Raw genomic sequence first — 12,049 nt, 5'->3', positions numbered from 1 at the left:
AGACAGAGGAGCCACACCCTGAAAACTGAGAAGTCATTTAAATTCAGGCCTAGAATCTTCTGGGTTGGTTCTCTAGGTGGTCTCCTAGAAAGTTCACTGTCTCCCTGCTGTATTTCCTGGCTTAAAAATGAAGGAAATAAAACCTTTAAAAATAAAACTAAAATTCATGATCCTTTTAAGTTTATGGGCAGAAGTAAAAAACTTTTCTAATCCCCACATGAATCTCTTAGGAGTGATTTTTTTCACTGAAAGATCAAAGTCCTTGTGTTTAATTGGCCTGCTGTGATTTTCATCTGCTGAGAGCACTTATTCCCTTGCTCTTCTTTTGCTGCTTGGCTGGCTGGTCAGTGAGGCAAATGCTCCTTCAGTGGTTTTTTGTAAGGTTTTACCTTCTGCAGTCACTTCCCACACTTACAAAGCCAAGTGCAGTTGCTGCTTACCTTTTCAGTAAGAGTGTGTTTTACCTCAACAGTGCCTAAAGTATGCACTCCTATGTCAGATCTTTACCCTAATTTGATGGGAACAATCACTGTTCCCTTTACGAACATTGCCATAAAAGCCATCCTTCTTTGCACTTAGTTGTTTCTCCTCAGCCTCAGCGGGACTCCAGCTGATTAGGCAAACAGTCAGCCAGGGTACATGAAGAATTGCTGCCCAGCAAAGTTAACTCCTTCCCTGACTTGTGCCTAAGAAGAGCCATGTGCATCTCAGAGGTACAAACCACAAGTGCCCCAGCACCTGGGCACTGCTGACCTCCAAACAGCTTTACATTAGGATTCCCTCAGTAGCTTTGCCCAGCACAGCACTCATTTCGCTGGGCTATTCCTCTCTTCCAAACAAGTGCTATGATTCAGGAACCATCACAAAGGAGGTATCATGATACACAATAACCTTCATAAGCAAGCTTTGTGTGAAAAAAATGAAAAGCAGCAAAATTTCTGTTTGTCTTCAAGAGGGCACCCACCCATACTGCTTCCTAATGATTTTGCTTCTATTCCCTGTACACCAGAAGACAGTCTTAGCCAAGCTGTGAGACTTCAGGAATATTTATTTTGTACACAAATCAAAGCAACTTCAATCCCTGAATAGTTGGTGACTGAACAGTCTCTTCTGCTTACCAGGGGGGAGTTCAGCAAGATAATCTGTGTGAGAATGGAATGGCAAACCTGTCCCAGAGTACTGAGAGCTTACAACCTCTCTGTGCAGCATGATGATAAACCTCAGCCATGGTTCATGTCACTGGCAATTTACAGCATGGAACATGTTTTAAACCACTACTGAGTACAAAGCAGAGCACCAGACTCTTTCATTGACAAAATGGCTCACTCCTCTGCTTAAAAAACTGATAAGTTTCAAACCTGTTACATTTTATTTGATTTTTTTTTATATGTAGAACCAGGGGAACAAGAGCATGGGTTGGAAAGAAAGTTGTTTTTTAGTGCAACACAGTACAGACCCAAGACTTTTTTGATTTAGAACTGATTATTTAATCTCAGAAACTACAAAATTATACTTCAGTACAAGATACCTTTTTAGCATAAACATGTATTTATAGATATTATTTCAGAGGTACAGTGCAAGAGTAATTCAATTTCCTGGGGCGCTCTGCACCCCTAAAAGAGATCAAACTTACAAAGAAAAATCCCATGAGTTAATAGACCGCTTAAATGAAAGTAGATCAAAATATACCAACAAAACACTTGCTTTAGTTTTTAAAAAAGCTTTTAAAATATCAACATATCAATAATTGATTAACAGGTACAGATCTTTTACAGAAAATATAAATGCAGTGTAAGACTTGTGTTCAAACTTGTCTTTCAAGTACGGAGAGCATGTCTGTTTGGTTGGCATGGCAGTCATATTCAGTTCTAAATTCTCCTACAGCAGCATAAAAACAAGCCTCAAAATCATCAATAGGCTGGAAAAAAAAAACAAAACAAGAAAACATAAATATGGCTGTCATTAATAAAATGAGTGTAAGTTATCATTAAATGACAGTGCATTCATAAATAACTGACACTAGAGTCTCTATTAAGCTGTCTTTTCAGGTGTCCAGATCTCCAGTCTCAGTGTCTAGAAAAACAAAGCCCACCTAGGCTGGAAAAGCAATCCACAATGGACAGTAACATTTTCCAGTGCAAGTCCCGATTCTTAAATGTTGACAAATTGCTTCTGATTTTTTCCTCCCTGCATGTAACTGAAGTAAAACAGAATGGTGTTATATTAAATCTGTAATATTAAAATGAAAAAGCAACCGTTATTATTCCTTCAGGAGATGGGGATTCTGATTTACACCTCGAAAATGTTTTGCATTACAGACTAATTTGGAAAAAAGTTTTGAACTTGCTCCATAATTTAATTCCAAATTAATAGATTCAGAAAATCATATTTTCCAGAATGCTGAACAGCAGCAATAAAGCAGCTGGAACAGCCAGATTTTTTTTTAAATTTGCATTAATACTGGCCAAAGTTCTTAGGTCAGGTCTAAAACGTCCTGGTTTTCAACAGTACTGTGCTTCCAGTAGTTTTGAATGCAGCACTTCTAAATCAAAGTGGTGGCCTTTTTTTTAAGATGACTGTGATGTATGAAATTAGACTAATTTTATATGTATGTGTTTGAAAACACTAAGGTTTATCTAGGTTCTTCCAAATGCCTTATCAATATGCATTAATATTTAATTGCTGCCCTCTCCTTTCTGTGCCGAGAAAGTCACTTCTCACCAGCTGTATCTGCCTAGTAAGATGAAAAAGCTGCTCACTGGAAACAGGACTGTGACCTCGAAACTAATTTCACTTAAGCTGTATAGTTGCTGAATGACAGTGACTTCCACCAACAGTGTCTTGAATAGGGTGTGAAATGGCAACTATTTGATAACCTGTGAAATCTTTACCATAAGATCTGCAATATGTATTTACCTCAGGCATGCTACTAGTCCAGCTGGCATTAATTTCTTGGACCTCTTGAACCTCATTCCCATTATAATGGTCAAAAGAAAAGATGAAACTGTAAAAGACAATCCAATATGTTTATGTTCTCACTTTTCTCAGTGGACCACTCAGGAACTCGCAGAGTTATCAAAGGCCATTTCTGTTTTTCTATGAACTGCAATTTAGTGAAACATGAGATCAGAAACAGAGTCTATAAAAACATTCTTACTTTTCCAAAATACACCATTATGATTTCTTTTAGTTACAAATAAAGCTTCTATGTGCAGTACAATGCTGAATCCTATTCCATGAAGACTGGGTAAGTTTGTCAGTCAGTCAATTCTACTCACCAATATCTAAATTCATGGGGATACCAACAAAGTAGAAAGAATCTTGGCCATAGCAGTCACATGAATATTGAATTACAGGAATAGTGTCTCATAAATCCCACCAGTCTAGATCATTGCAGCTGTTTTTTAACTATTCAAGGAGCTAGAGCAGTCAACTTCTTATCTGTTTTATTTTTAGAATATTAGCTCTTTAGTTGCTGAGCCTTAAAAACTATATTGGAAGGTTTGCCACCTGGTTTTGCTACAGAATATGGCTATCAACATCTCCTTCTTCATGACTACAATTCCTCTGGAGCCTTTTGCTATGAGGGAAACTTCCTTGCCTGTGGGCAAGAGGTGGGCAGCCCAAGAGGGCAATAAATACAGCACAAGCAGGAGAGAACAACTATGAAAGAAACTACATCTTCTTCCTGGAGTAGTCTAATCTAAAAATGGAGGCACCATTGATCTCATCAGGCATAGGGATTTCACTTTGAACTATGGCTGCAGAGTGCTACATAAATGAGAAGACTGAGGAGAACACATGAAACTGCAAAGATAGCTACCTTCATTAAATAACTGGCACTTGAAATGCTTCCTAGAAGTGGGCAGGGAGGCAGGACTTCTCATGAGTAGCTGGGCTTTGTCACTTTCACAGCCAAAGTAATGGCAGTCACACAGGTCTCTTCCCTTTTTATGGTGTAATTAAACCATCTGGCTAATTCTCTTCAAATTCCACTGTCTAATCCTGGGGCCAGTCCTGTGTTCATAGGTCAAAAATTAGTTTTAAACTCACTTCAGCATACAAAACAAGCCCTGACAGTTACAAGTATCTTACAGAACTCTACCAACCATGTGCACTCATCAAAGATATGCTGCAAAAAAAATATTATGCTCCATTATCCATTGCTCTTATTTTCTAGTCAGATAGCCTTGATCCTCTCAAGAATGTCTCAAGGAGTGAACTATTCCACAGCATGTGTCTTGCCAGAGTCCTGAGTATATTGACAGTTTATTACGAACTACAAAGCATATTCACTCTGTAATGTTCTTTTTTCCCCCATTTGCTAGTACCTGCCTTTTCATACGTTCCAGAGACTTTTTAATGCATTCAGCTTTCAGACCAGATTTCAGAAAGTGCTATACATTCACTGTTTCACCTTAAACCAAAGAAATTCAATAAATCAAGAGCAATTCAATCCAGTGAATCATATACAGATCAGAATCAACTTGCATTATGAATGCTACTAACTCTTGCATACTGAGCTTTGAATTTCTAAATCTACTTCAAACACATAAAAGTGCATTAAAGTAGCCAAGAAAACACAGAGCTTATTTCAGGTGAAGTAGGAAAATGCCTGGCCTGAAATAGTAATTTATAAAACAACTAAGAGAATTTGCCTGGGGTACCCATTGGCTACATACTCTTTGTATGTAGGACAAGTTACAACAACCTTACTATCAAGGTCTTGTACTAGAATATTACCTAAATTACTGTAGGAGAGTCTTGCATAGGTGAAAACTACTGTCAATAATTATGGTTTGGATGGATGGGTTGTTTTTAGATTTCCTATTTTACATTGTAATTTACTGTAGTGGTTTCTAAGTTCAGAGTGGTCACTTCCATGCACTTAATTTCCATCTTTCATTTGTGCTCTAGCTGCTTTTCACATTTTAGCATGTTAGGCACAAGTGAAAACATTCTAGTTTTCTACAAAAGCAATACACATTTGTAATAAAAAGCAATTAAAACCTTTCTTTGTAAACATTCTAAAGTAAGACTGCTTTAAAAAGTCTTTGTTCCTTTTACTTTATGTAAGAAAAAATTTCTAAGGCAGTTGTAGTGAACTCAATCTCATCTCATTGCTGTAACTTCTGCTAAACAAGTACTGTACGTTTCTCCAGTTGAGAAACTCCTCAAATGCCTACAACTACATTAAATGTAAAACACTGGGGGGGTATTTTAGATATCAGACATTCAAATCAAAAGCACATTAATGGAAAATTTTGTATTAGTCCCTTCAAAACCTGGGAATTGGGAAACAGGCAGCATTTATAAAGTTTTAATGAGTCTTCCATAAATTCTGTATCTAATTTAGTGACTTAATTGACCCATAGGAGTATAATAACATACACTACTTAAAAGCATCTCACACTAATGATTATAAATGTACATATATTTAAGGCCATGTCTTCATTCCAAAAAAAAGTTTTGGGTTTTTTTTAAACAGTGGGATAACTTAATCTGAGCAAGGTCATGGTGGCAAAACTGGAAAACCAGTTTAAGGCCATCTAGGAGCGGATCAGGTCCACAATTACCACCTTTAATAAAGAACTTGCTGGGAACACTTTGCTGTCAATGCTACTGAACATTTTTTTAAAATGGAAATTTTTATAACTGTGATTGGTGCAAAGCACAAAGCCAGAATGAACAATACACCGCAAATTCCAAGCTGAGAAAAACTAATTGTGTACTCACACAATCTGGATTAAATGCATTTTAAATGCATTTCTGCATGTGAAACCACAGCCTAAACCACCTTTGCTAAAACAATGGGTGAGACAAGCTCCCAACAGTTCTTATTGCAAATTCACTTATGCAAGGTTTATGTCCCCCAAAGGGATTGCAGTTTTTTGCCTCCATGAGGGTTTCATGGCAAACTAGCTGCCATGACAATTATTGCCCAGTCTGTATCCTGTCTTTCTTAGCAGCAAAGGAAAACCCCTAAGTTAAACTGTTCCATTCCCTGGGAGCTGAGGATATGTTACATTATGCAACAGTGGATCCCACATCTCGGTTATTACTCAGATTGCAAAATTCAATCTGTAACTCTAACGATTTTATTGTAGTACTATGTCCTGTTTATCAGCTGGATTTCACAATATGTACAATGTTAGGCAAACATCTCATAAAAGGAGTAACACACACCTACTGGCTTTGTGTCAATGATCTGCCTTACCTTGTAAATGGCTCCTGAATTTTGCAAGTGTTGAAGATTGCATGCAAGATGTTTTCCATTAGATCTGTATGGCAGATTACCTCTGTCAAGTGGGCAGTTTGCTTTATCTCTCTCTTTGAGTGACCACATTCACACCTCCCTCGGGAGGGGATCTCTGCTGATAAGAGACTATTGAATGTCAGTGCATGACTGATAAGAACTATAACATCCCATTGTGAGATGCTCTGCCCAGAGGGAGGAGCCAAGCATTGCTACCCAGATATAACCTGAGATTCTGGAACACCAGCATGGCTCTCTCCATGGGATTCCCCAGAGAAACAGCAGCTGTCTTCATCTTCCACGAGATCTTCAGAGGAAGAATACAGCCTTCTCTACAGATCCCCCTTGCTCCAACAGAACTACACCTGATACTTCAGGAGGACTGCAGCCCCATTTCCAATTGGACTGCTACCAACACCTCACAGGGTGTCAGGTTGGGTTCTGACTCTATCAGGGTTGATCTAGTGTACTGCATTGTTTATTTTTTTTTTCTTTTCCCCATTAAACAACTGTTATTTCCTGCTCCCATATTTTTTGCCTGAGAACCCCTTAATTTAAAATTTATAGCAATTTGGAGGGGTGGGGAGGGTTTACATTCTCCATTTCAGGGGAGGCTCCTGCCTTCCTTAGCAGCCTCCTGTCTTTCCAAACCAAGACAGCAAGCTAAGCTGAAGTGTTGAACTCTAGTTAAAACCCAACATTTAAACCAAAGCAATACCAACAATTTACTAAAAAGAGAATTTTACATGCAGTTCAGAATGCTGCTTGTTTGTTTGTTTACTGTAGTGAAACACTTACACAATGATATCTTCACATTTCTGGGATCACACGTTACACAGTAAGCTCCATAACCAGCCACAGAGCCAAAGGTGAGTCCAGCAGCTAAAGAGATTTTACTACCTGCAAGAAATCATTCCAGTGTTATTTCTCAACACAAGGTCTTTAAGCTCAATCTTTATACAGCAGCTGTCTCTCTACAATAGAACTGATTTTGCCACATTACAGCTTAGCTCACCCAGCGTGAAGAGAGAGGTAATATTTCTGCAACTGGGTCATTCTAATGTGTGGGATTAGGGGCAAAGTCAACTAAGTTAGAGGGAGATGATCAGGATCCAGTAATACTTGCAACTTGGGAAAAATACAACTCTAAATTTGGCTATTTTCTCTATCACACTTAAGAAGGATTTTTGTAATTTCTCTGAACTGTATGTTCATTTTAACTATATCTTACAGCACTTAGGAGTCTACAAAAATGGCAGAAATGTACCAATATATATAAAGAGTAAATTGGAAAACATGTGTGGTCATAATGTCAGGCCTTTCAGTCTGACATCAGTCCTGGACAAAGAAAACACCAACATCACATTTAATGAATAAAGAATGAAAAAACCAAAAAAATGGCAGCGAGGATGAAAACAAGGCTTCTAAAAGTAACTTGACATCTTCTTGCTATTGAAAAACTGGTTCATAAATCCCAGATATATCCCTAATATTTTAAATTTCTGAACAGACATTTGTCTGGGTACCATATGATGAAAGTGTAGAATCTGCACAGCAGACCTTATTTGAATTAAACTGATCCCCAAATGTTTATAAATAAAGAATTCAGATCCCCAATGTCATTTAGTTCCCAATCCTTTTGAGTATTTTTAATCAAGACTTTGCAAGAAAATGTAAATCATAACCAATAAAAAATTATCTAGATCTGCCACAAGGATCGACCAAGTATTAAAGAATGAAGAGAACAGGTGAATGGGATAGTCAGTGAATGCAACTGGCTGCAAACACAAAACCACAGCGTTTTCAGAAATTCGGCCGTGTCTCTGAGAGCAAAGCGTGTGCACACTACGAAGGGAGATGGTGACCCTGAACCACAAGAATGGTGACGGACAATGGAACAGGGGCGGTGACCGATGCGCTGCCGGGGCTCTGCGGGGAGCGGACAGGAACCCGCCCGCAGCTCCTGCCCGCCCATCCTCGGTACCGCTGCGACCTCTGCCGGTGCTGAGCCGGGACACGGGACTGCAAAAACCCCTGGAATACCGAACGCGCTTTGTGCTACACCGCCACCTAAAACCCCACTCGCTATCTTACTGTGAAAAGGCACAATTCTAACAGTACCAGCGAATTAACCATCAAAAGTAGAGGGCATTCTCCCACCGTGCATCTGGAAATGTCAGAATCAAGCCTGGATTTCTCTGTAGAAAATAAGCTTTAATCAAGGATATACTGTGCTCAACATAGGAATGACTGAAAGGCGATGAGAAAGCCCAAAATGTATTTAAGGTCAAAGATAACATGACAACCTCCACTCTTAGCCCTGAAAACAAGCTCACTTAAATGCTTAAGTTAGCCCAAGAACATCTCATGAAACTCAGTGCATTTACAGCAGCATATGATGGATGTAAAATGCAGCTGTGCTAATTACAGCAAAGTTTTCATGTCTCACACTGCACAGAAGAAATCAAATGCTTCATTTCCAAATCTTCTGTCCCAGTACTAACCTTTACGAGTGTATGCTACAACTCCTCCAACCACCAGCAATGAAGCATATGCAAAACCAATCCAGTCAACAGCCATGGTCCCAGTCCTGGAAAAAAATAAATATATTGCAACTGAAGGCAAACAAATTCCTTCCTCCTGGTAAAAAATAAATCATTATTTAACGGGTTCTAAATAACACTACACTCTCCTAAGGCATGTTTAGCACTGTGTCAAAACATTCAGAAGGTGAAGGTGTGCCTGCTGGCTATTGCACCATCCTTTCACTAACTGCTGCCCTTCCTTACACCCCAGTATAGGGATATACCATATTTCCATTAGGGGATTTTTTGGGATATATGTGGCATACAAGCTTGACACCATCCAAAGCATGTTTAGTTGTACTTGTGTCATGCTGCTGAGCTGAGAGCACACTATGGATTCGTACAGGTCTTCTGAGTGCTCAGCTCAGGGCTTGCATCTCCTTTCACCAACCCTATACCTGGAGCACTTCAAGAGGCATGTAACAAACACTGCACCAGGCAAAACCCCGAATTTTTAGGGTCTATTCAAAGTTTCCAGACAGAAACTTAGGCTGTTTTGAGAAGCTACACATACAGGTACTTTATCCTGTATGTGTATCTTTATCTATGCCCCTTTTATTTCACCTTTACATTTCGGTGCATTGTCTGAAGTTAGGCTTCTGTCCCACAGAAAGCATTTTAAGGCTCTGTTGTGATGCTGGTCCCTACTTCGCTGGCAGTGCTGTGTAAAGGCAGGAATGGCAGTGTTGAGCAGCCAGAGAGCCCCTGCAGCACCACGGCCTCTCTCCCATCAGCCGGTGGGACACACCTTTGCCCTCGTCCTCCCAAATTAATAAAGCACATCCTTCTTTATACCTCAGCGTCTGTGCCCTTGACCACAGTGTTAAAGGGTGCTAGCAAAGAGTGCTCACTCAGCATTTCATGTCAGGCCTTTAGTATTTAAAGTAAGCAACTCGCAGCGAGCCCACTCCTCCCCAGGTCGTAACCCCTCAGGACAAAAGGTGGCTTTAGGGGGCCATGGCACCCCGGAGACCGAGGTTTGCAGAGGCGGGGCCAGGGATGCAGGGGACAGGAATTCCCAGGCCTTTGATGTGCCTGGCCTTCGTGGCCGCCTCCCGCCGGGCCTCTCGCTTCCCAGCGCCGCGGCGCAGCCCCGGGCGAAGGCAGGCGAAGGCGAAGGCAGGCGAAGGCGAAGGCAGCCCCCGGGCGACGGCAGCCCCCGGGCGAAGGCCGACGCTTGAGAAGGGACGGCCCCCCGCCCCGCCCAGCCGCCCGCTCGCCCCCCGCCGTCCCCGCGGCAGCTCAGCCCCGCCGTACCTCGTCTCGCCGCGCTGCCCTCCGACCTGCCCCGGCCCCGGCCCCGGCCCCGCCTCCGCGCCCGCAGGGCTCCGTGGGGCGCCGGCCCGGCTCAGCCCCTCAGCGGCGGAAGGAGGGCGCCCGTCGCCGTCGTGGCGGCGGCGCGGCCCGGCCCGCTCGCAGCGCCGCTAGCGGAGCGGCGGCTGGCGGCGCTCGGCGGAGCCGGGCCGCGGGGGACAAGCGGGTGGCAATGAGCCGGCAGGGCCCTTGCGGCCAGGGGGGCAGTGGTATCCGGGGGTGCATCGGGAAGAGCGTGTCCAGCGGGAGGTGATTCCTCCCCCCTAGTCGGCCCTAGTGAGGCCACATCCGGAGTGCTGTGTCCAGTTCAGGGCTCCGCAGTAAAAGAGAGACATGGAACTACTGGGGAGAGTCCAGCGGAGGCCACAAAGATGAGATGGGATCTGGAGGATCTCTTTTATAAGGAGACGCTGCAGGATTGAGTCTGTTCTGTCTAGACAAGAATGAGAGAGATCTCAATCATGGGTATAAATCAAAACTGGGTGTTGGGAGGGCGGTGCCAGACTTCCTGGTGGTGTGCAGCAAGAGGACAAGGATCAATGGCCATAAACTAAACCACACAAAGTTTCGGGTCAGTTGGACAGAGCATGGTACTAATAATGAACTAGACGGTCTGTATGGGTCCCTTCCACCCCCAGCAGTTCTGTGAGTCGTGGCTATGCTGGTGCAGTAGGGCAGCACACTCTGTTGGGGCCCCTCAGTTACTGTGCCCTGCTCCAGGGTGGGCATCTCCTGCTTGAGACTCCTTATCCAGCCATTCAGGCTCTGGAAAGGTCCATGGATATTTTACTCTTTTAAGGCCAACCCCCCTTGCTGTGTTTGGGATGGAAGAACTCAGGAATGAAGGAGTCCCATCTGCAGATCCACTTGTCCCCAAAGTGCACCCATTCCACGGAGACAGGGTGAGGGTCTGCTGCCTGCAGCCCCCACAGTCGCCCTGTGACTCAGCAATGGGCACTCATTGCTGTGTCAGGCACCCTTCTGCCCCCTGCCCCTCTCATAAGCAGGTTCCTCTCTCTCCTTGCTTGTGTTTTTTCAAAGTCTGAGGGCTGCTGCATGAAGCCAGGTGAGCAGGCACGTAGGCTGAATGCTCGGATGTGTTTGTCAGGGTAAATATCAGGCACAAGCCCTGACACTCTGATACTAAACACGTAGCTAATTTATGAAACTGCTTGATGTGGTTATTTTAACACCCTGACTTCTTGTCTGCTAGCTCTTTCTGCTGGACCCATTCCACTGCAAGCTATTTTTGTCCATATTTTGTCCCCCTCCGCAGTGTTTCTTCAGCTTTTTCTCAAGTGAGTGATTCTTGACCAGCACAGGACGTGTCCTTCAGGGGTGATACAGGGGTGCCTGTGTGCGATGTTCCTCACACTTCCCTTGTTCCCACAAATAGACTGAGCATAAACATGGCCACAACAGGGAGAGACTCACAATGCCATGTGATAGGACTTGGATACCTGCCTTCTTCAGGGGTCATTTGAAAATCTCTGCCAAAATCCTGTGTTTCCTTCAGATTTCTTTGCTTAAAGGTGTGGGAGTTTTCCGCTCCAAAGAGCTAACTGGAAAGCAAATCAACATTCTCATTAGGGTAAACGTATCTAATTTCCACTCCTAACATTCCATTTGTTTTTTTCTGGTAGTGTTTAACTGCTGCAATACAAACCCACTCCATGTGAGCTGTCCAAGTCTGTCTGCTCAGTGGAAAACAGACTGCTCTCCTTATCTCACCACAGTGTCTGTGGGAAGGAAAACTTAAGGTACACCAACTCTGGAAAACAAACACAGGACACTTGAGGGCAGGATGGCTCCAAAATGCAAACAAAAAGTGGATTCATAAGCTGAAATCCAGAAAGTGGATTTCTTGATGAAGTATTATGAGACTTGTGGCTCT

At 42.7% G+C, this 12,049-nt stretch overlaps 1 protein-coding gene across 1 annotated transcript; it reads right to left on the bottom strand.

Moving 5' to 3' along the window:
• Nucleotides 1-1,028: 1,028 nt before the first annotated feature.
• Nucleotides 1,029-10,195, bottom strand: TMEM14A (transmembrane protein 14A). The gene is made up of 5 exons (XM_066547299.1): nucleotides 10,099-10,195; nucleotides 8,761-8,846; nucleotides 7,055-7,156; nucleotides 2,917-3,004; nucleotides 1,029-1,918 (listed from the first exon to the last, which is right to left on the bottom strand). The coding sequence occupies exons 2-5, from the start codon at nucleotides 8,834-8,836 to the stop codon at nucleotides 1,879-1,881; spliced, it is 306 nt and encodes a 101-aa protein (XP_066403396.1). The 5' UTR covers nucleotides 8,837-8,846; nucleotides 10,099-10,195; the 3' UTR covers nucleotides 1,029-1,878.
• Between the last annotated feature and the right edge of the window lie 1,854 nt (nucleotides 10,196-12,049).

The sequence above is a fragment of the Molothrus aeneus genome, chromosome 3, assembly GCF_037042795.1.
Source record: "Molothrus aeneus isolate 106 chromosome 3, BPBGC_Maene_1.0, whole genome shotgun sequence".
NCBI lineage: Eukaryota > Metazoa > Chordata > Aves > Passeriformes > Icteridae > Molothrus > Molothrus aeneus.
The sequence above is the reverse complement of the archived record's forward strand: the minus strand, read 5'-3'. Positions and strand labels throughout refer to the sequence as shown.